Source organism: Python bivittatus, unplaced genomic scaffold, assembly GCF_059951505.1.
Source record: "Python bivittatus isolate LINGU-HERP-01145 unplaced genomic scaffold, Pbiv_v1 ctg000350_np1212, whole genome shotgun sequence".
NCBI classification, from domain to species: Eukaryota; Metazoa; Chordata; class Lepidosauria; order Squamata; family Pythonidae; genus Python; species Python bivittatus.
In genome coordinates this window covers 11,405,344-11,431,455 of record NW_028277074.1, presented here as the reverse complement: position 1 = coordinate 11,431,455, position 26,112 = coordinate 11,405,344, and the positions used below count along the sequence as shown (strand labels likewise).

At 33.2% G+C, this 26,112-nt stretch overlaps 1 protein-coding gene across 9 annotated transcripts in view; it reads left to right on the top strand.

The window, feature by feature from the left end:
* ROBO2 (roundabout guidance receptor 2) overlaps window positions 1-26,112 on the top strand; it is a 599,875-nt gene that overhangs the window by 447,337 nt on the left and 126,426 nt on the right. For all 9 annotated transcript variants that reach the window (XM_088144588.1, XM_088144583.1, XM_088144586.1 and 6 more), the window contains 3 exons: window positions 3,050-3,174; window positions 6,234-6,405; window positions 17,493-17,698. In XM_088144588.1, coding sequence (XP_088000714.1) covers window positions 3,050-3,174; window positions 6,234-6,405; window positions 17,493-17,698 — 503 coding nt within the window. The remainder of the gene's footprint in view (window positions 1-3,049; window positions 3,175-6,233; window positions 6,406-17,492; window positions 17,699-26,112) is intronic.

Genomic DNA, 26,112 nt, shown 5'->3' with positions numbered 1-26,112 from the left:
TTTAATATTACCTCTCTCTTGCAAAAATAAACTATAACTGCTGCTTTCTATTCCATTTTCTATGAATTTCTTAAAGTTGCAGCAGAAGCAGTAAATAGTAATTTCTTGTTTATTACATGGTAAATGTTTCTTTCAACAAAAGTTTAGATGATCAGATGTGTAACAATATATTGCAACCAGCATTTTAAACAGCAGTTACAGATTCTAAAATTATTTTTTTACAAAGGCTTCTACTATTTTATACAAAGATGCAAGATATCAACTAATTTTTGTATTTAAATTAAATACATAGTCTATTTTTCTTCTACATTTAGTCTCTTTTAATTTTCTGTATTTATACATTCATTAGCCATTCTTTATTCTATTACATAAAGTCTGAAAATGAGTTTATGGTGATTCTAATAAACTACTTCATGCATAGAGGGGCAACTTATATTTTCAAAATATAAAAATAAGGCCTAAATATATGAGTGCAGTAGATTCACTTTCTACTTTCATGTTTCAGAATGAAAGAAAATAATACATCATATAGCACTAATAACGTTGATTTGCTTTAATTGGAAAATTCATCTACCACTGTTCATATGTTTTTCATTTGAATTTTATGATTCCTTGGCATAGGAATATTTTATTATATTTTTATATTAAATTAAATTAAATATATTGTTATATTTTATTATAAAATATTGTTTATTGTTTGGCTATTTTTTTCTTCATTAATCTTGTTTGGCTAGGGTAGGATTATAAGATACTCAAAGTCAACTGCCAGTTGCAGTGGCATAAAAGTCTAGTGAAATCAGTACATAACTAAAACAGCTTTGTTCTGTGATTATATAAATATCTCTAGAAAGCAAATGCTATTTAAAATATTGGATAATATGGGTTTTGCATTAGTTAATAAACTGTAACTAATTGAGATGGAAATAATAATATACAGGGTATACCAAAAGTCAGGCCCCTAGGCCAATCACAATATGTTTCATTAGTTGTTGTTTTTTTCCAGAGAAAATGTTACTGTACTTAGCAATGTTTAAAGGTCATGCTTCAAACAAGTAAGGAAGTGTTTAGAAGAATGGCGGCCAATTCAAATATTTAATGTAATTTGTATAATGAATTGTCAGTGGGCCTGACTTTTGGCCCCATATATAGAAAAAAAAACTTTTGAAAATTTAAATTTAACTGGCTCTTCCCAATTCTTTTTATTATTGTTTTGTAGATTCTACTAGCTTTTTTTTTTAAGATCATTTCTAAAATAAGTACACGTACAATTTCCCACAGTTTGAAAGTCTGCTGCCTTCTTTCCTCCTTTACATCTTACAGAAAGGAATCTTAATTCACATACTCTTTTGCAGAAGTATTTTGTTTTTAACTGAGATTTGATCAGCATTCATGCATACACATGTGCATTGCTTTAAGACAAAGCACAAGAACAAATAACGATTTTATCAGATATTTTAGGTTTCCTTTGTTTAGGCTAGCAGATAGACCAAAAGGGGAAGAAAAAAAAAAAATCCTTCTAGATGCATGTAGCATCAAGTGCCTTATTTGCAGGTCCCCATCTCTGTGAAAGCATGCCAACAAAATTTGGCAGCAAAATTGCCACATTTGTATGTTATGAATCTTCTGCTTGTTCTAGATTTCAAGGGGATTTTTGACTCCCAAAGGTTTCCCATTCCCAATTCCCATAATTTTAATTCCTTCAAGGAAAGACAGCCCTATTCCAATTCACTAAATTATTGGAGGGCCTACAGAAGATCCAGAGGCTGATCTATGGCCACTGATCCTTGAGAGTTTGTCCACCTTTGGAATAAGGTGTCTTACTGTCTTACATAGTGTCTCACTCTATATAGTATAGATACCCATATGTAGCCTGTGAAAGCAGATGAAATGAAGCCTGCTGCAATTTTTGCATGTTTTATTTCTTAATAAACTGGAAATAACAAATGGATGAATGTTAAACTATTGACTTACAGAAATCTATAACCCCAAATTCCAAATCTTGGGATTTTTTGAGGGAAAAAAGGTTATACTTATTTTCATTTAAAATGTGTGGATGCTGTAGTATCAGTATCAGTATCATCTTTACTTAGGTCAAAGACCAGCATTAAAAAAAAAAAAAATGAACAACAGCACCAAAAAAGAATACATCAATTATGATGACTTTCTATGTATTGGTATATAATATACTAATACGCTATTATTAATGCTAAGCTAAAAAGACCTAAAACCTGAGATATGAGTAACCTAGAAACTAACAATAAAATCATGGTGTTGTTTAAAGCTAAGATTATATCCCTAACTAAAATTTAAATGGCAGGAATTAATGAAAAGCATCGCTAAAATTCTAAATTTAAAGCAATTCAATATGGTTAAGAAGGCAGTGGTAGGGCTTTTTGTATTCCATCACTGGATATCTCTACTTAAGATATTTGGGTACTTGAGACTGACCTAACTGTTTTTCTAAATCCAGCACATGCTGGGTCAATACCATTTTGCCCTGTTTGTAATCTAGAACCCTTTACAAAGAGAGCTTCCTTGGGAAATCCCTAGAATTGCAGCTTATCTAGTAGATACCTCCTCCATCTACACTGAAATTATTTGTTAGTGTCAAAAGTGACAAAAAATAGCTCTAATCAGTAGGTTAAAAAAAAAAAGCCAAATCTTAGTTTTGATCTATACCTCACAATAGAGAGCTATGTTTGAGGTGCAGCATGGAATTTGGAAGATATTTCTTAGGAATTTAGATTTCAGAGTTTCCAATTTTATATAGTTACCCTAAGGACCTAATGTGTACCATGCAAGAGGTGGGAACACACTTTGGCAGAGAATAACTTCAAGACATGCTATGGTACAATTTCTGAACTCCTTTCAAGCAATGGTATTCCTTGGTCTTTAACTCAGCTTTTGTGACGTTTACAATTTTTATAAAGTACATCTTCTTATGAATCAAAGTTGATTTCTGAAATTAAAAATGTAACCTTTTACTTTTTGATATAGCTGTTAAAACTTTTCACCTCTTAACATTTTATTTTGACTTCTCCCCTCATAGCACCTCCACAGTTTGTGGTAAGGCCACGTGATCAGATTGTTGCCCAAGGAAGAACAGTAACATTTCCATGTGAAACTAAAGGAAATCCTCAGCCAGCAGTGTTTTGGCAAAAAGAAGGCAGCCAGGTAAATCTTTTAAATGAGAATCCTTTCTTTCACGTATCATTATTATAGCTATACAAGGCTTTGGAAGGGCTGTATCATAAAGGGTATTTGCATGAGAGAAGCTCTCCTCAAAGCATTAAAGCAACAGCATTATTTGGAAGGCTTATGCAGGTCATATTCCAATTTGCAGGCAGTCCCAGGAAAGTGGCCCTAATGAGTGCTTTGAAGGTTTGCAGAACCTTCAACATTTTTACACTGAATACATGCAACTAATTATATATATATATATATATGGAGAGAGAGAGAGACAGACAGAGAGAGAGAGAGAGAGAGAAATGCTATTTTAGAAAACCTGGGAAGTTCATGTATAGAACATTTACTATTCTGTATTTCTCAAGGATCCCAGTGACCACTATTTATTGGACATCACCATTGCCACAAGAAGAATGGTATTGTTCTAACAGTTAACTAAGCTGAACCATTATTCCAATGAATGGTGGCTATGTAAAATAAAAAATTCATACTAGGAAAAGAACTGAAAAATATTTGCCAGCACAATTCCCCTATTTATGTATATCAGTATTGTGAATGGCAATAATAATTAAATAATTATTATTTTATTTCAACTTATTTTCAAGAGTTTGAAACACATCGAATTAATCTTACTAGATCATTATATCAATGATTAGTTTCTTTTACTATCTGATAAATTGTCATAGAATATAAATATATTATGCTAGCCCTTTGTCTCACTAATAGCCTGGATTTAAAAAAAAAAAATAGCCTTGTTCTCCGCATTCTACAACCACAACAGCCCTTTTCTATGGAATAAGAAATTATTTCTATGTCTTTTTTGAGAGCAGTCAGCTTATGTGAAGGTCTGCACCCATATGTTTGGGCCACTGAACTATTATCTGAGTTATATTTCACTTAAACTGATGAAGTATATAAGTTGACACCCTTTACAAATTGAAGAAATAATTTATCTGTTATTTTTAAATATAACCACTGTACATTGGAAAATCACAGAGATGTAGATCCAGCATTTTCTGCTACCAGTGGTTGTATATTTCACTGTTTCAAAGCTCTATAGGTTTTTCTGGTTGTTTGCTTCAATGTGCAATGTAAGCATTGTTTGAAGTACTGGTTCATACATTTTAAAAGTTGGCTTCATTATGAAGAAATGTATTATTGGCTTGCTATTGAGAAAATTGCTTTGAGGAGAAAATATATGCCCATTTTTTAAATTAAACCAAGAATTGTTAACAAACATTTTAAAAACCTTATTGTAAAATGGTCTTAATAACATGGTAATGTTTATGTAAAGTGGGCTTATAGTGTCACACTTGAATCTAATAAAGTGGACATCCATCATGATGTAATAAAGAGAAGAGCTTCTAATTAAAGTAGGATATCATTTGCAGGATTACAGTCATTTAGCGTAATTGAAAAGTGTTAATACCCTATTTTATCCACTTTCATTGGTATTACTTCAAGGGTAAAACATTTTAAGGTGAAAATGTATCTTGTGTCTTTAATTGAATGTTGTTACCTACTGATTGTAACATGTTGAAGCTGTTTAATTACAAACCTGTAGAATTAATTACAATATTGAGACCAAGTTCCCAGAGGGCTTAAATGTTCTCTTTTTGGCAAATAAATGTAACATAAAAATTGATACCTCAGTTGTTTATAATCAAACCTTGAAACATAGTTCAATGTGATTCATTATACCCACATGTTGTTTTCTTAATTGAGCTTCAGTAAAGCAACAGAGGTTAACCAGGTTAATGTTTCCACTCTGATATAAAAAATTTGGGTCTTTGTAGTGAGACATCAACCTTTTAAATGTTTAAAAGTCCAGTCATTGCATTTTATCATGAATACAAGGGCATGTTTGCCAACATTGAATATGAAAGTATAATTTTTTTTTCTTCTGTGTACCTACTGTAGTTGTCATTTAATTTTACATTTCCTTCCTCAAAAAGAAAGAAAAAGAAAGACCATTCTCTTTCATAATGTTCCTATGATCATGTGGAATTCAGCTACTTATATTAACCTAGTAATGTAAATTTTAAGGCATTTTTACAATGGACTGGTTCTTTTTGCTGTTTTACTAAGTGCTGCCATCTGGATAGGAGGAGAGGTAATTATTCTCCCTGGATTTTTCATGATGGCAGTTTATACACCACACATTTGTCCTTCAGTCGTTATTTCACTTAAGTTTTTAGTCATATTTCATACAAAATGCACCACCTTTATGCCAAAGAATATGTATATTTTATTCATTCTCTGTTGGATTGCAGCAATGTATTTCTAGTATTCTTGAATAAGTGAGCCACATTTTTTGCAACATAGTATTTGGATAATTGACTCTGTTGTTAATGGCTGGATGCCCTTATTCACTAAACCATAACATGGATTTTGTTGGTTTTAGAACATGCTGTTATGATTTGTTATTAAAAAAAAATAATCATGATTTAGGAAATCCCTGTAAAAACACAGTCAATATTTTAAAAATTCAGTCCTTAAATTCAGCATCACAATATCCCATTTAATAGCATGCACAAATTATTATAGGTCAGTTTCCTTAAAAATCATAAGAAGTGCTCACTAACTTCTGATTATTTAAATTCAAATGGGAAATAATATTTTCTTTTCAGAAATTTAATATCTACTGGCATAGCTCCTTGCGTAGTTATTTGTTTTTGTAGAGTTTATGATTAAAATGATTTCTAAATTTTATTCTGTTTGGGAACTTTAATTTATAGGAAAGCATCTGAAGTGTCCCACAAAACCAATAACCTAAATTATAATATCCAAATGATAATATCCAAATCTATATTTCATCAGTAAGAAAAAACTATTTTCCAATAAAACTGTCTTCCTATGTGCAGATACAGTGTTAAAAATGATACATAATAAGTTCCAATTAAAGAGTTCACCAACTATTTGTCTCTTACAAAGTTATGCAACCATACATCTATACCATTGTGCCCACTGAGAAGAACACTGTTGTTATTGAGAAAAGCATTCGTGATTCAGCTTTTGAACTAATATGATTTGCATTGCCTTTACAGAATCTTCTCTTTCCAAATCAGCCTCTGCAGCCCAACACCAGGTATTCTGTGTCACCAACTGGGGATCTTACTATTACAAATATTCAGCGGGCTGATGCAGGATATTACATCTGTCAAGCACTCACTGTTGCTGGAAGTATCTTAGCAAAGGCTCAGTTGGAAGTTACAGATGGTAAGAAATAACCTTCATGCTATATCTGTATCACATATTAATATGGAGGCTAATATGGTGGAAAAGTCACTGCTTTGGAGGTATTATAATAGCTAGTATTAGAATCTTCAAATAACATAAATACCATATTTCTTTATTTACTAATTTATTTGAGGGATTTATATCTTTTACCAAGGTCCACAGTTGATACTTTGAAGAATCAAGGTTGCAGGAGATTTGTTCAAACACGATTTTTTCTGGGTTTTACACCAGGGTGTTCATTTTTAAAATTGTTTTAAACCTATTTTAGGGCATAGTATAGATTGCATGGATTTTTTGCTTCAAATGGTGGAAAACTATTACCAAAAATTTAAACAGCTTCTGGGATGGGGTAGCCTTTTACCCCTAAAAAAAAAAGATTTAGGGGTAGCCTGTGAGTATGGAGCAAGAGGTTATTATGAGAAAGAAAGAAAGAAAGAAAGAAAGAAAGAAAGAAAGAAAGAAAGAAAGAAAGAAAGAAAGAAAGAAAGAAAGAAAGAAAGAAAGAAAGAAAGAAAGAAAAAGTAAGTCACAGCATAGATATTCATTTTTATAAAGTTCTTCTGGTGACTTACCATAAAAATGCAGATAAAGTTTATATAGAATTGTTACATTAAATTTATAAATAAATAAATAAATAAATAAATCATGAAATGTGTTATACAATTTACAAACCAGAACAAATTGAATTTCAAAAATTAAAATGTTTTTGACTGAAATCATCATCATCATCATCATCATCATCATCATCATCATCATCATCATCATCATCATCATTCCCCAATGAGAAACTACCTTGACATGGTTGTGGGGCTTGCATGCTCTGAGGAGGATCAAAGATATGCCAGAGTTTCAGCCATACTGGATAGGTCTCATCAGAGGAGCCAGAAAAAGAGTGTCTCTCCCATAAACAATATGGTGAGATGTAGTTTACAGAAACCCTTATTAGATTGCTCACCGCCTGGGTCAACAAAGACTGCACTAGGTGTTCTAGTTCCTGGACATTTGGTACCAAGTTGGCTACAGGACTGTTGGCTGAGCAACCAGGGTCAGCAGTTGCAGAACTACTGGAACTAAAGTTGTTTACCCACCGTAAATATACAAAGACTGAAAACAAAGAAATAATTATCTGCCATTACAAATCAAGTCCAATGAGAAGAGGATATCTGAGAAGAATGTACCACTTCTAGAAAGAGCAACATCCAGAATCAGAAATAACAGAACAGGGGTTAGTAGATCAATGTTGATTTATAACACAAAATAAAGTATTGACAGAAGTACAATTGGAAGAACTGCAAAGGTCTACCCAGGGCAAAGAAATCAAAGTCTTGCCAGAAGTAGCTCAGAAAATAGAGCCTTCTCCTCAGAAAGGACAAAGTCCTTGGGTTAACAAAGCCCAAGAGGAATTGAAACAAAGAATAACTCAGCATCTAGAACAGCACAAAAACAACAACAAACAAGCTTCTTATAAAGAAACGGCTAGCACAAGTATTAAACAATGCCAATACAGTGCACCACCAACAGTGATGCACCACCAAAATAGAAGATCAAGTTGGAAAATGAGATCAGCATGCTAAGAACAGATGCAAGCAAGCTAGAACAGATGAAAGAGAAGAAGCTGAAGAACAAAAAGACCAAAGAATACCTGATCAAGAAATATCACCTAGAAACAAGTAAGATCAAGGAAGCATTGGAAATAATGAAGTAGCAAATAAAAGCCATAGCCAAGAAGATCAGCAGATACGAAGCCCAAATTGCACAATATAGGCAGAATCTCCAATTTCACTCAAATCAGAAATGTTTCTACCAATCCATCAATGGAGAGACTGCAATGAACCAGTAACACCTGACAAAGAAGAAACAGTGCAGTTCTGGTTGCAGCTATGGGACAACTCAAAGAAATACAACAAGAATGCAACTTGGATAAAAGAGGTAGATAAGAATAAAAAGCTGAAATAAAAGAACTTGTAATAACAGTAGAAATGGTGAAGAAAAGGACAAAGAAGATCAAGTATTGGTCAGCACCAGGTGAAGATGAACTGCATGGTTTTTGGTTGAAACTTCTGACTGCTCCTCACCCACTCATTGCCATCAGTTTAACAACATACTGCAAGGAGGTAAAATTGGAGATTGGTTAACATCTGCCAAAACCTACCTGATAATGAAAGATCCAGCAAAAGGGCAGCACCAGGCAACTACAGGTCAATTACCTGCTTACCAACAACTTTCAAATTGCTAACTGGTGTGGTAGCTGATGCAGTCCAACAGCATCTAGTTGAAAACAAGCTCTTTCCACACATCCAACGAAAAAGGGACAGAAATTATTTTTGACACAGTGAATCGTATCAAGTGAATTGATTCTTAGCTCAGAAATTTGTAAGTATATACTTTTTTAGCAAAATGACTCTCAGGTCAGAGCCAGAATTTTTTATATAATGTAATGTAATAGAATAACATACAGATAGTTGCCATTTAAACTGCCTCGTTTAGTAACCTAAGTTACGACTATGCGAAAAATTTTTTTTAAAAAAGCAATTTAGCCAGTTCTCACAGTTATGACCTTTGCAGTATCTCTCTGCTCTTTTTTTCACTTGCTTATTTACCCCAAGCTAAGATGCCCTCAAAGAGAAAGAGAAAAATCCCAGTTTAGCTGAAGGAAGGAGCAAGAAGCAAAGGAAAACTGAAGTAAAATCATAAGTGCAGTTGTGGTTGTGTGATTTTCACTTAGTGACTTCTTTGCTTAATGACTGAGTTGCCAGTCCCAATTATGATCACTGAACGAGGGCTATCATTCAGTGATCGAAATATAATGTAATGCAATGCAATGCAATGCAATGCAATAATATATCTAAATTGTCTGAATGCATCCCTGATTTTCTATAACATGACTAATTAAACCTTCACTATTTATATGAAGTTCATAAAGTTCAGTAATAATAATCCCACACATCTAAATGCTAAGCAGATAAAAAAAGGTAAGATTGGAAACTCCACATATGCCTTCAGAATTTTTATATCTGGGTTGTGGACTCTTAATAAACCAGAATTAAAGGATGATATGAAAAAAAAATAGTTCCTTTTCCTGTGGAAAATAAAAGATGAATTATTGTTGCATGTGATCAATAAGGAAATTCAAGTCTGTATGGCACTGTAGGAAATCCAGCAGCCCACTGTATGTCATATGCAAGGTGATACATGACCACCTGTTGGTTTTATTCTGAAAGCTGTGACTTATAACGCAGAAAAATAAAGTTAACTTCCTTCACTCTCCTACAGGCTGACAGGCATGAGTTGCAAGTTATTCAGGCCTAGATATTAAGGTAAAATCAGATTTTTCCTATTGAAATTAATAGGGATATATCAATTTTAACCACTGAATTACTGGCCTTTTCTTCAGAAACATGGATAGAATAGTTAACATATTTCCTTTTATTAGCACCGTGCAGTTATAATCCTTGCTATTGCCAAGTCAGCTTAAATATTGTATATATAAATTTCTGCTGAGGGAATTTTAACAATACAGTCTGAATATTGTTGGGGTGGGTGAAGGTAATAGGATTTTAAGTAGTGGTTAATTCTTGAAATGAAAACTTTAGTAAAAGAAGACCCAGGAGTTTATCCAGGAAAGGCAAGTTTAAAAAATAGCTTAAGTATGAATAGCTTCTGTTATATGAGTATCTGCAGTTCTAACATACAAGTAGTCCTCGCATAATGACCATAGTTAGGACCAGAATCTTGATCATTGAGTGAAGCAATTGTTAAGCAAGATGCCCACATGACTGCTTTGCTCAAGGACCACAATCCGGGCACTCCTGGTTATGGTCATTAAGCAATCTCCTGGGTCATTAAGCGGATGAAGCAAAAGAGCTGTCTGCTGAAGGATTTCAGCTCCACATGGACCTGAAATCCTTCCTGCAGAGCAGCTCTTTGGATGATTTCAGCTCTGCATGGAGCTGAAAACCTTCCAGCAGGCAGTCATTTTGTTCTCAAGCGTTCCTAAAGCCTGCCGAAGGATTAGCCCTCCCCTCCGTGGATGGAGGGGAAATCCTTCATGGGGCTGGAGGAACAGATGTTCAGGATTTGAGCTCCTTTCCTGAACACTGCCAAGATGTTTCTTTCCATCCCCTCCACTTGCAACCTTCCCAGCCTTGACTTTCTGGAGAAGCTGGCAGAGAAGATTGCAAATGGCAATCACATGATCACGGGGTGCTTGGCAACCGGTCGTAAATGTGAGCCAGTTGCCAAGCTCCTGAAATACAGCCATGGGACCACTGGTGTGTGTGTGTGTGTGTGTGTGTGTGTGAGAGAGAGAGAGAGAGAGAGAGAGAGAGAGAGAGAGCATGGCTGGAAGTGATTTATGGGCCATAAAGCACCGTTTCTGAGGCATCATAACTTTGAACCATCATTAAATGAACCATTGCTAAGTGAGGACTGCCTGTAAGTATAAAACACAAGTCATGGAGATGCATTTAGCAAAGATGTCAAACATTTTGATAGATTATCTTTATAGTTGTATTGAATATAGTATAATATTTAATTTTTGGAAGAAAAACATTCTTATTTGGATTTTTCCCTTAATGTTTTTGTTTTATCATTAATATTATTAAAAATAATTCAACACAAAATTGATTAGTATTTCAATGCATTTTAAATTGTTTGTCTTAACATTCTCATTGAATAACTTTTGGCAGACTGCAGAATTTTTAGCATTAAAAATGGTGTGTTAAAGATTTAAAGTTCTGTAGAGTCTCAAATGTTTCATTAAAAAAATAACAAGGCTAATTTCAAATAATCTAGCTTTTCACAACCAAATATTCATCATGAATTATAGGTAGAGGTTCAGCAGCATTTTCTGGTGGAATGAACCTGGTCTTGATATCTTTCTTTTTTTTTCCCCCTCAAAATATTATAATCCCTGAATGACAAAGAAAGAGAATTTCTTATTGGTACATCTTTACAAGTGTACAGCTAAATCCTGGATACTAAAGATTAACCATAGCTCAGTTACCTCTTTAAATCTTTCCCTTTTTTTTTTTTTTCATTCTTTATGACAAAATTATTCATTTTCCTGTAGTTCATTTTTATATGCAGTTTAAAAAGACATTTAAAACTAGCGGAAGAGCAGTATTTTTAACATATGTGTCTATGTTTCTGCAATAGTATTTCATTCATTCATTGGGCACATGAGTTCTAAGAATTTCTTCCTTCATGAAGGATTCTATTCTCTTATAGGAACTATTTCTACATAATAGAAACAATAACCTATCTTAACTTTTATTTAGTTATTAAATTTATATGCTGACTTCCTCCCAGTGATTGGGCAGTTTACAGAAAGTTAAAAACACATTTAAAACAAGAAAACAACATAAAACAAAAAAGAGAAAAGATGGCAAAGGTAACTAACCCAGCTGGGAACAAAGGAGAAGGAAGGAAGGAAGGAAGGAAGGAAGGAAGGAAGGAAGGAAGGAAGGAAGGAAGGAAGGAAGGAAGGAAGGAAGGCAGGCAGGCAGGCAGGCAGGCAGGCAGGCAGGCAGGCAGGCAGGCAGGCTTCAGTCATGCTTGCCAAAGGCATAGGTGAATAGCTAGGTCTTCAAGGCCCTTCAAAACACCAGTAGGATGGGGGCTGTCCAAATCACAGTGGGAGCCTCATTCCAGAGGGGAGGTACTGCTACAGAGAAGGCACACTTCCGGGATCCTAATTTTTGAAGGAAACCAGAGCACGCCAATCCTGCCAGATCAAATTAGCTGGGTAGATAGTATGGGAGATAAGCATTCCTGCAAGTAACCAGGCCCTATGCCATGTATGCCACTTCTTCTAACTCTTGAAGTAGTCATGAGTAAATCATATACCAAAAATGATGAACGTGCATCCTGTTGCAAACTGTGCCTTTTGTATTTACATTGTGTTGCTCAAACATACTTAAGAATTGGAGTTTGCATCATGCTGTCACAGCACACATTTTTCTCTTTTTGATAAAACTTTAGTTTGCCACAAATGCCTAAGGAGCAGCATACATGGAATTGTCCACATTCTTTCTAGTGTTTATGCTATTTTTTTTTATGATTCTTACTAATATTTATAGAGCAAGTCACATTCTATGGTAGCATATTTAGTAGGCTTGTGCAGCAATCTCAATTTGAAAGGAAAAAAGTAATTTGAACGTCATGTGGGCACTTACATCAAACCTGTCAGTGACTACTTTAAAAAGCTGCATATTTTCATGGTATCCCAGGGAAACACATGTTTGCTTCAAGGAAGTACTATGAGGTGCACAGGGGATCTTCAAACTTTGGTCCGCTTCACTCTTTCTCCTTCAAATATGAATCACTGCACAGCCCTAATGTCTAGCTTCTTACTTTCCATAGAATACTGGCATAGGTTTGGTGGTACAGGTAGTCCTGGGTTAAGAATGCCCTATTTAAGGACAATCCATGTTTAAGAATGGAACCTACTGTAGCAAAATTCAAGTTAAATACACAATAGTTTGAATTAATTACACAATACTACTTATACAGTATTATACAATAATACTGTCCCAGCTTACATACAAATTCAACTTAAAGGACAGACCTTGGGAACAGAACTTGTTCATAAACTGGGGACTACCTGTAGTCATTTATCAGGTAGTGATAACTTTTTAATCTTTTGTTGGTGATTGAACTGTTTTCCTGTTAGTCAATCATTTTTACCTTTGGTTTCTGTTAATAATAAATGCAATTTATCTTATGTTTCAATATTTTTGTTTGCTCTAGAGCAATTTAAATCCAATTAAAATGACCACAGAGAATGACAATTTATGACATGAACAGGAAAAAAAAAAGACTGTTTAATTATACCACGTTTCATTAGTTACATTTGTAATCCCTGTTACAAATTATTTTAACAACTGTTCCTATAAGGAGAGACATATTATTGTGATAAAATATGCTATCTGAGTGATAATTTTGCAGATTATGGATTGTAGAAAGTATAGATATTTGACTCAGAAAGTCCGCCATATGTATGCTTACTCACTCATTCACTCATGAAAAACAAAATAATTTTTTGCTTTGTTTTTTAATGTGGACAGTATATTGGGCAGTATGAGTTTAATATAGAAAATTCAATCATTACCTTTTAGAGAATAGCTTTTCATTTGGAAATATGAACACTGAAAGCCAAATTCATTTTCCTTTGATTTACCATGTTGGGAGAATGGATTATTGTTTTGTACTTTTTCTCATCTAGATTTGTCTCTGCTTTGTATGTAGGTAATCCATACTTCATATTTGAAAGCTCAAGCCTGTATAAGATTATTTACTTATTTATTTGTTAGAGATTCATATGCCAACTTCTTTATAGAAGCTCAAGGCAGAATATACAATATTCCTCTTTATATTCCCAACAGCAACTTTATGAGGTAGGATATTCAGAGAGTCATAACTGGCCCAGTGTCAAGCAGTGACCACAATTGAACCACAATTCTAGCTACTACACCCTAGTATCAATCCCATATTGGCTAGTACTGAATATTATTTGCTTTTCCTGAAGTTTGTACCACTAGTTTAAAATATAACATAAAGAATTTCATATAATAATGACTTCATTTCATTTAACTCTTATTTACTAGAATTTTATGGAACTACTAGAATATAAATGTAAACTAGAGTAATTTTACAGACATAAAACTGTAATAAAAGTCAAAAGAAATTAACAAAGTAATACTAATCTGTACCAATGTCTGAAACAGGGTTTACATAACATTATATTAAATAGTTTTGAAATTATATCAGTGAAACATGCTTTCTCTCCCTGCTCCATCACTGAAGCATAAAAAACCCTAAAATACATGTATACCTGTAATTTTGTTCTTTGTTTATTTGCAAAACAATATTAAAATGCTGTTTAGATTGTGCAGTATTGATGCTTGCTTTAGCTGTTTAGGCAGGGTTTATATATGGAGTATTATATCTAGAATTTTACATCAAAAGAAATTTTTTTTAAAAATCCCCTCTCACCCCTATGGGTGGTGTGTGTCTTCCTCAGCCTCAGGTCCTCTACCAGAGGCCTGGGAGTTTGAGGGTTCTGTGCAGTATATTAGCTGTTCCTAGCACTGCACTCTTCTGGACAGAGAGCTCTAATGTTGTTCCTGGGATCTGTTGGAGCCACTCTCCCAGATTAGGAGTCACAGCCCCAAGTGCTCCTACCACTACTGGGAGCACTTCGGCCTTTACTTTCCACATCCTCTCTAGTTCTTCCTTCAGGGCCTGGTACTTCTCCAGCTTCTCATACTCCTTCTTCCTGATGTTGCTGTCACTTGGCACTGCTACATCTATCACTACTGCTGTCTTCTGGTCCTACTTTTTTTTCTTTTCTCTTGTCTCACTAGATATAGATACACACACAAACACACATACACACATGCCCGAGTTACTGTAATATTAAATTAAACTAAATTAAATTGAATTAATCTTTCATGTAAATAGGATCAAGTTCACATTAAGGTGAGTGAATAAAATCTGAAGCCACCATATATTATGTAAATGAGCAATCTAACATTTTAAAAAAGGAATATATATTGGAATAATAATAATAATAATAATAGTAATAGTAATAATTCCAAATTGCTGTTAAAATGGCTTTAAAATATAAATAATATAACTTACCATTAATTATTTATTTGTAAATGACTAAAAACATTATGTTGTCCATCATAATTCATATTTAGATAGCTTTTCTTCCAAAAAAAAGAAAGGAAAGGAAAGGAAAGGAAAGGAAAGGAAAGGAAAGGAAAGGAAAGGAAAGGAAAGGAAAGGAAAGGAAAGGAAAGGAAAGGAAAGGAAAGGAAAGGAAAGGAAAGGAAAGGAAAGGAAAGCTTGTATTGTCGAAGGCTTTCACGGCCGGCATACGATGGCTGGTGTGGGTCTTCCGGGCTGTGTGGCCGTGGTCTCAAGACCACGGCCACACAGCCCGGAAGACCCACACCAGCCACCGAAAGGAAAGCTTCTTTGGCAACTAATTAGGTTTTGCTGTCCAAATGAGTAGATCGTAATCCTTTAAATGGTAATGATCAATAAAGTAATTGAAAGCTTCCTGGCTAGAAGGGATATTTATTGTCAAGAATAAAATGGGTGAAAGACTACTATGGGTTTCTATGACAAAAAGGGTGGAGATTCAGTAAACTTTTAGTGTTCCTAGAGATCTGTAAACAACTGTATTGGCATTCTAATGATTATCTGTACATCCCTTACATTTTTGGTTTGTATGAATATGTAGAAACATGAATTGCCATATCAAGTGATTGGATCCATTTTGAAAATAATTGCCTATATAAAATAAACAAAGGGACTTGTGGCCTCTTAAAGACTAACAAATACCTTAACAAGTAACAAATATGTGATTTTCACATTCCACCAATTTATTAATATTCAGTTTTACTTCCACAACTGCAATAAATTTTAGGGTTCTTAAATTGTAACAAGACTCAGCTGCTCTTCTGGAAAGTGCTTATATCTATCTTTTATTATTTTTAGTACTAAATAAATCAATGAAAATTAAAATAAATTACCATTTTCTGGATATGTTTGGTTTATGAACTGTGAATGTGTGTATATACTTCTACAATACTTATTTTTGTATTCTTCCTGATATTTGAGTAAAACACTGACAATAATAATATGAAGTTTTGAGTACAATTATATTAAAGGCAAAGAACAGTCTTATAATATTTCTGTTATAAAAATAGTCTTTCAAGAAAACAAACATAAGTCTCTTCCTTATATATGAGATATCCCATTAGCTGCAAAATGAAATATTTAAGGAGTCTTACATGTCTAAATCACTGGATGTTTTATACAGTAATCGAAGCATATACATATTTTCATTTATTCATTTATTTTATATTTCAATGTATTTTATATCCTTGTTCAAAGGCATTTTCTGAGAACCACACTGTTAATGATGGCCTATATAGATTTAAGTGAATAGCTTATTAGTTGCACAATGTATGCATTAATTCAGAAAACTATGGATGTGAAAAACATACTTGCCATTCCCAAGAAATCTACAGAGCTGATATATAATTTTATATAAAATATAATAGAATTTATTGTGTTCTTGTACTATCTTTATAATGCATCTTGTATATTCAGAAAACATTCCTCAAGTATATATATAGGTCACTTTGAAGCTAACCCCATATTTTTACAAAGTCACAAAATTATGTGTTCATTTGTATTAATATTTTTGCTTGATATACTACATAGAGATTTTTTTTTATGTTTCTTTCTTGAAAAAATCTCTGTGATTGGCTGATGCTTCACCAACTGTCAATTTGTTTTCAAGAAAAATAAAAAGTATTTAGGTGGCAGAATATTTGAGAACATGCTTCTATATGAATCTCCCCCTAATTTAAAATTATACCTTCACCATCTAGAAAGGCATGTTTGATAGGTACAGGCTTTTGCAGGATCCTAATTGTAGAACTACTAGTAGAATTTGGATTGCTCTCTTTCTCAATTTCCTTTCATTATGTAGTGATGTATTTTTTATGCCATCAGGATTTTGATACTATGAGTTGTCACTGTAATTTAAATTGTATTTTTTAAAATCCTTTGTTTCTTGATTTTATAATATACAAGACATGTAACTGTACAACTTAATAGACAGTTGTTGGAAGGGATTGCTTATTATTTTGTTAATTCAAACAACACATTAATGAACAACATAAATAATTATCTTCTCTATAAAGCTTTTTGTTGTTGTTGTTCTTTGTTTTTTGTACCTTCAAGTATTGTTGACTAGTCCCCGCAGTTTTCTTGGCAAGATCTTAGAAGTGCCAATGTCATTGTCTCTTCCTAGGGCTGAGAGTGTGTGACTGGCCCAAGGTCACTCAGCTGGCTTTGTGCCTCAGGTGGGACTAGAACTCATGATCTTCCAGTTTCTAGCCCAGTGCCTTGACTACTACAACAAACTGACTCTCAGCAACTTTATTTAATTTTCTAGAAAATGTTTTTCAAAATAGTGGCATCTGAGTCTAAACTTTACAAGATATCTACTAATATATGCATATATATATATTTAAATTCAGTTTTAACAGATAGGCCTCCACCCATCATTCTCCAGGGACCTGTGAACCAGACATTGGCAGTAGATGGAACAGCTTTACTGAAGTGCAAGGCTACTGGTGACCCAATGCCTGTTATCAGCTGGTTAAAAGAAGGATTTACTTTTCTCGGCAGAGATCCAAGGACATCTATACATGATCAAGGAACTTTGCAAATTAAACCTTTACGGGTGAGTGTATGTTATAACAACATGTTTATGCTTCTGAAATCAAGAGTGTAATAGTTAAATGAAAGCCACTTAATTATTCATTGAATGTACATCGCACATAGAAATTCAGGCATGCTGGTTTAATAAGTCCGATAATGAACAGAAGCTGACACAATTTCTGAAATATTGCTCCCAATTTAAATGCATAGTTACTATGTATGTTTACAGGTCCCAAATAAGAAAACTATGGATATGCCAAGTGCAGAATTTTGGATAATCTTCCTGTTAATTCAATGCTTCTCCTTTTCCATCTTCTTTCTGTAAGTGAAGTTGTTAGTAAGGTTCTAATGCAAAATTGAACAATTTTGTATGCTGTTGTGCAATTAGCCAGGTAAAGAAAATTCTACAGGTGAACAAATATTCTCACTTGTAAACTTTCAGGTTATGATCGTTGTTATACTTACTTTCAACAGCCATGGACTCCTCTAAGCCCGTGAAATGGGCTTAGAAATGAAGACAATTCACTCTTATAAAGCAGGAGAAGGCTGTTAAATATCTATAAATCCCACTAACTAGCAATTTTAACTGTTAAGTAAAGTAAATGGGTTACATGGATGTGTTGAAATCAAGGCAAGAATTGAAAGACTAAGAAAAGTCTCCACTGGAACTGCCCAGTTCTGTTTAGATCTGCATAATAGAACTACAGGTCACTGCAAATGACCTGATGAAAAATATAGCTGCCACTGGAATAGTTATCCACAAATCCACAGAAGAGTGTTAGTTATACAACAGTGATCTACATGGAATAGTTGTCAAAATGAAACCCTTTGTCTAACTTTATCACAAAAGTGATTGTCTAAAGTATGCAAAAGAAAACCTTGGTGAACCTGAAATGTTTTGGACCAAATTTGGACTGATGAAACAAAAACTGAACTGTTCCTACCCCCTTTTTAGATCCTTTTAGAGTCTTCTTTTTTATATATACTTTCTGTTTTATATATTTTAGCTTTTCAAAACTTTTATATAAATTCCAATGTATATTTTTTGCTTTTTAATTGATTACCCCACCCTCCGTATGCTAGTCTATGACCACAATAAAAGATTTGATTTGAACTGAACTGTTTGGCCACAACTGAAAACAGAAAAGTTTTGAGAAAAAAGAGTAAAGCATTTGCAGAAAAGAACAACTTGTCAACCATTAAATACAGGGATGTCTCTAGCATGTGTTGAGATTATGTATCAGCCAATGACATAGGAAGTATTGCATGGGTAAAAGGAAGAATGCATTCAACTAAATGCTCAAATATCCTATGTCCCATAAGCAGTGAAGAATTGGAGGCAAAAAGTGGCTGGATATTTCAACAAGACAACAATCTGCAACATGCTTCCCTCCAAATCAGCTATAAAGTACTTACAGGAAAGAATTATGAATGTTTTCAAAAGACCTTCAGTGTCTCCAGACTTGAATGTTGCTAAAAATCTGTGGGCAGATCTCAGAAATGCAATAAATGCAATTAGTCAAAACAATACTAAGCTAGAAAATTTGTGCAATAGGTTAGAAGAAATTCAATAGCAAGAACATAAATATTATTAGTTGGCTACAGGAAATGTTTGATGCTGTTATTTCTGTTGGAAATTGTCATTTGTCAAAGAAGGTGTTACAACGTTCACAAAGATTGTTCAAATTTTGTACCTGTCATGTTCACTTTTCCCCCCTTATTTTGTGTCTATAAATAATTGTACATAAATAGTAGTTGTGCATTTGAACTGTTAGAAAGTTGTGATGGTGTACTGTGTAAAGATGTTCAGCTCCTGTTCATTTAGGAAACTGAAATTAAAATAGACAATTTGACCAGGGTGCACAAAATTGCATGCAACTGAAAGTAAAGTAAACACATTTGAAGTGTTTTGTGATTTGTGGCTATAAAAACCCTATAATTATGCAAGAGGAATTTCTATCATAACCATGGAAGAAAAATTGCATTCTTCCTTCATTTGAGGCTACGTACAGTTTACCTTTGTTAAATACTGCTAAATACTGCTTACCTTTGTTCTGAATAAAAGAATATTTTTTAAAAATAACATGTTAATTTATTATATAATATCAGGAGCAGACATTGATTAAACTGTTACAAACAATATTTTTTTTCAGTAAAGAGAAGAAAGTTTGTGAACTTTTATGTATAAAGATAAAATTAAGTGATAGTTAATGAACATGTGAGAAAATTAAAATGAGACAAGTTTACTGATAGACAAGAATCAATAGTAGAACATAACAGTAATTACCTCAACATACTGTAAATCCCACTTGTAGGTTGGGAAGAAAGAATACTGTTGCTTTGCTATGAAATTCTTGCATTTATTTTCCCATCTTCAGTTGTAGCATATGATAACAGCTTAACTCATCCACCACTAACTCATCAATGGTAGATATTTTACAGCTTTCCTTCTCAACATACATGAGATAGTTAGATAAATCCAGAAATTTAGTTATATTTCCCCAGCCTTTGATTTCAAAATCTTTAATATTTTCATTAAATTCTATTTAATCTCCTATTTCTTCAAAGCATGTTACCCAGTTACCTATGCAAACCAGAATAAGTATCTGTTTCCCAATGTTTTGGAATATAATACTATTTTTATTTATTATTATTTTCTGTTAGATGCCTTGAGTGCTTGCAAGACCCAAAAGGCACTGTATGTCTCAAATAAAATGATTTAGTAAATATTGTATATATTTTAATATTCCATGCTCCTGCAGAGGGTTTTAGTTTATAAATGCTTTTTTTGTTTCATTTTGTTTTAATTTTCATTCATATTCTGATATTATTTTCTGTAAATCGAGATGTTTACCCTAGTTTACACACACACACACACACACACACACACACACACACGTAGACATATAGATAGATATGGAATAGGCAGAGCTTCAGATTTGATTTAGAAGAAATGTTTAGGAATGTGCAGAAACAAAAATGCCTGTCTGTGACTCATTAAAGCAAGCACAATTGTTTCCACAACATAATGTCATCTGCATTATATTTTTCTTTAAATATTCACTATATATATTCACTATATATATATATATATTCACTATATATATATATATTTCCATTAAGTTGAAGAGAAGTGAGTTCCCATGTCTGCTCATTGTACATGGATTTCATTTCTGCTGCTGCTGCCAATTTCCAATTTTTTTGGCTTCCATGTATGGCATATATGCAATTTCCTTCAAGTTCAGTAACTTTACTATTAATGATTTTATAAGACAGTGCACAGGAGATTTACCTTTATTTATTCTAACTGATTGCCTAAGTTGAATGCATTTTTATCAGATGACTCTGCATTCCATGTATCTTTTATCTTTGTGATGTTTCTGCTGTTTGCTGAACAGTTTATTCTTTTTCTGCTTCTGTCATTATAGATTGCAGTTAAACTCTTCAGAATCTTCAAAATCAAATTATTGGTTGCTGTGATTTTAATCTGTATTTTAATCAGTAGATTGTATTTTTTTGTTTGTTTGCTTGCTTGCTTCCTATAATCGACTAGTATTCCTTCCACTGTTGCATTCTGTAGTATGGAACTTTTTTTTTTTTTTAATACATCTGCGCACTTTGTTTCATAATATATGGCTGTACTTTTTAAAATTATTTTTATTTATTTTTATTATTATTTATACTAAAGCTTATGTGGAATTTTATTTTTTGCTCTAAAATAAGCTGATTGGTATACATGTTAGTCAACATTATTGCAATATTTTTATGATTGGCCTGAAGCATCCACCATTTCTGTTAAGGCTGTATTGTTTTTTTCAGCTACATTTTAATGTGCTGTACTGCTATTTCCTGAAGCTGTATTCCATGAAATTATTTTCTACAGATGAAGTTCTTCTTCCTGTAAATTTCCTATGATTACCTATATTATAATTGACAATTTTCACCAATTACAATTATTTGTCAAAGCTATACATTTTTTACATTTTTCAAACACATCATCTTTAGTTTTCATGACTTTAGAATAATCCATTAAATGGTTGGGAAAAAGTGAAGTGAAATGGCTGTGCAAGCACATGCATGACAAGACAACTGGGAACAGTTTCCAAAGCAGCTGTATAAGAAACAGATTATCCAGCAGGGAGTACCATGTATGTTAAGCAGCTATATAAGAAACAGACAGATTATTCAAAAGAGAGTACAGTCCATATATGTTGTTCCGTGTATTTCAAAGCACAGCTTTCAAATTTGCACAGACCTGTTTCAGAATTTTTGTTGTTATTGTTGTTTTTATAATTCCAATATGCTTTCTGAATATTGGTGTTCTAAATGTGATGCCAAATATGAATGCATTTTCTTTTATTATATGCATTCAGTGTAAATATTCATATTTATGGATCCAGCAGCACCTTTTGATCCATTTTAATATGGAAATATACTACGTCTTTAAATAGAATCATAAGATCTTTTTCTGTTAAACAGCTCAGTGACAAAATACATCCTTTTAAATTTAGAACAGTAAAGATATATTGAGAATGACTCCATTTTGCGTTCTGAATTTTATCAGAATATCCAATTATTTCCTTTCTCTCCATCAGAAGGATAAATCTCTCATTTGTCATGTTATGTCACTTGTTTAAAGAATATGTCTAACAATCTGCCAAGCCTTTTAATAACATTTGGTTACTTTAAAAATTCCATTCAATCATTTTATCCTTGTTCGCTGTTGTTAGCCTTTGTCTTATTACTCTGTGAATTCCTTTTGAATTATTCTTCTTTTCATATGGAAGACCTGTTTTTGTACCTTAAATAATTTCTAGTTTCTTTTCTATATACTCTGGTATATAGCAGTGCCATTTTGCAAAGCTGCCTTGTCTCTACTCTGTAGAACAATCCATTTTAAGGCAGCATCCTGACACAGAAAAGTGAGGCACTGTGCCTCGGCACCACAAATCAAAAATGGCAAAGCAAGCTACTTTGCTTTGTGTTATCTGGCTACTTTACTGGAAATGGCCAGCAAAACAGTCAGTTTGATGCAGTATCTCTAATGTGTCACCAAGAAGTGAGGTGCTACTTTACTGCATGAAGACACATCAGAGAAGTGTTTCATAGAAGTCTCAGTCAACGTTTCATCCAGGTCTATTATTTGTAGACTTTAACACTGTTTCTTCACTTTGATCATTATTTTCCCCACAGCTTATTTTCTGCATTGAAACTCATCTACAAGCCTTCCTTTAACAAATTCTAACATTAATTCTGCCTCAACCCCTTATTTCTAAGCTTTTTTAAGAGGACTATGTGATTCAGGTAGGCTACATAAAATAAAGCTGCTACATGATTAACCTTTGTCCATGGTCCCATGCAGTTGTCCTAGACAGCATTTATACGCTCTTGCATGTCTCTGCCTTTCCCAAGTTTCATCTACTGTAGTTTTATTTGAAATAACAGCTTATATTCAGGCTTGTTCTTTCATAAATTTCAGGATAGCTTCCTTTTTCTATTTTCTCATTTGTTATGTGCACCTATTTGTAACCTTCTATTAACAGACCTATACTAAATTGTGCTTGTTGGTTTAATTTATTCCAGTCTTTAGGATTTCATAATAGTCTCTTCTGTGGTAATGGCCTCCCATAAATCATCTTTTTATGTATTCTACTTCTACAGTTGACAATTTGAATTATTCAGTTTCATTTTTGAAACTGTTGGAAAAATATCATTTTTGTTCCCTTATTAAAAAAAGAAAAGAAAAGAAATTCAGAACTATAAGGGGATTAGTTTGTTAAGTGTGCCTGGGAAGGTGTTCAACAGAATTCTAACTGAACATGTAGAAAGATGACAATCAGCAAAGTTGGACAGTGCAATTTATGCCAACTTCAGGTTGTACAGACCAGATTTACATTCTTCAACAGATTGTTAATCAATATGGAAAAATGGTTTATTATACATTTGGTGATTTAGAGAAAGCATATGACAAGGCAAATAAGCTTGAATTATGGGATTTTTGCGTGAATATGGAGTTAATGTTGGTTGCTGAATATAGTAAGAAATTGATAGTATAGAAGTATACCATGCATGAAAATAAAGGGAATGCTTACCAAATAACTCATCATTTAGCCAAGAGTAAACCCAGAAATATGTGATGTCTCCTTAGTTGTTTAAAACATTAATGTAAAAATATGTAAGGAATGCTTCTGGTGATGTTAGAGGTATGCTGCCTGGAGACATCAGAGTATGTTTATTTGGCAATGCAGATGTTGCATTGCAAATGTTAGATTGACAATATGATTTAATGGATCATATAAATCTAAAAATTAATGAATCGAGGCCATAGTATTTGTGACCGATAGGGAAAATGGTGTGAACAATTACAACTTATTCATAAATTATGAAATATTAGAGCAAGTAGACTAATTTGTGTACCTTAAAATGTTTATAAGATATAAGAAAATGGATGGAGAAATTTTAAAATGTGAACATGCTGAAAAAATGTGGTAAGTAGAATCTTGTCTGCTGTACAGTAGAGAATGAATGTTTGTGAAAAGAAGCAAAAATGGCTGTTTATGAGTGTGATTCTGTCTACTTTGTTATTACAAAAGTGAGAACTGAGTATGCCTGGAGAAACATAAATTGAATACAGTGGGAACAGGGAATTTAACTGTGTGTAGTAAAACAAGAAGAGATAGCGTCCAAAACAGATGGGTCCTGAACAAATGTGGATTGAATAGAAAAGAGAGTGACAGTATAAAAGAAGTATGCTGAATTTATAGGTCAGAAAGAGAATTGAATCATAAGGCAAATATTTGAAAGAAGAGTGATGAATTAAGAGAAAGGTAAGATAGGAAAATTGGATGAAGTTGATGAGGTCCTTACAAATAGAGAGGCATGAAGAACAAAATACAGTATATGAATCAATATATAAGCATGGTAAGAGCAATGATAGAAAATGATCAAGTGGTGTAATAAATGGTATAAATTAGCTTGAGTTAGATTTCCTTTTCTTTATCTTTCTACTTATACCATTTTATTTAGCCTGTTACTTACTATTTCTTTTGTACTTTGTAAATCAAGGCTTACTTCAAAAGGAATAAAGCAATGAAAATACAGAATTTTAAATTATACTTTTGTAATGAAAATGGAAGATAGATAGATAGATAGATAGATAGATAGATAGATAGATAGATAGACAGACAGACAGACAGACAGACAGACAGACACACACACACACACACACACACAGAGTATATATATAATTTAAATATAATATTTAAGTAAAACATTTCCTTGATGCTCTTTAGTAATGTAGGAATAGATGAGAAAAAGTGAATCAAACAGCTGAGAGGCAAACAGCAACTGGACAAAAAAATCAGTAAAAGCACATGTGTTCTAAGTATAAAGAGAGTATTTTATCATCTCTTCTTCTACCTATAAATCCTGCTTGTGGCAACAATCCCAGTATTAGCTCTACATTACCACAGAATTGAAATACCTTCAGAGAGAAGAAAACTAAGTCCCATCCTAGAATTATGCCTGTTACTTACCACCTTTGATTTTGAAGGAATAAGTATCAAGATGTTAGATTAAACTCTGCAAAGTAGGTGAAGTAAACAGTATTAACTCTGATAACTGACATAGGAGTTAACATTAGGAATTACAAATGACTCAATGAAAGTAGAACAGGAACAAAACAGAATGTACTCCAGAGGTAAGGGAGTACCATTTCAAAGGACTGATTTGTTTTATTAGCAGGAAACTCATGACATGCTTGTACCAGCCAGTGAAAGAATGTTCTTCTGGACTATTCAACAAGTTGAGAACAATTTTTTGTGTAAAAAAAAAAAAAAGAACTTCTAGGGAAGATAATATTATAAATTTTATCTTATTGCAATGGAAACTAAAAGAATTGTACCTTATGCATACACTGAACAGTATGCTATATTTGCCTCCAGTTGCAATTTCAATTGAGGTTCCTATATATTTGATTAAATAGTTATATACAAAAGCAGTTACCTAATTCAAAAACATAATTCTGTGAGTAAACAATTTTCTCTCACATAGCTAAAGGAAAGTTTGGGCCATCAGAATGAATGTGTGAATGTGTTTGTTCTGTGGAGCTGGATTAATAATGTACTTGAACAGTCATATTCCCCAACAGAAAGCAGCAGTTAAAGATCAGAACTTTCTGTGCCTAGTTAATGGCTTCTGGCAAGAATTTAAATGTTAGAAGTTTGCAGGCAGTTGGTGTCTATTCTGCTATACAGACAGCTAAATATTGCTCAATCTAGCAAGTCCATTAATCACTTGAAATATTAAAAGATCTTCCCTTTTAAGGAAGTAATACCTAAAAACGTGTACAAAACTTTTAAGCTTACAAACCAATATGGTGTAATGGATGTTCACTAGGCCCAAGAGGGCAAGTTCAAAACAAACCTAAGCCATGGA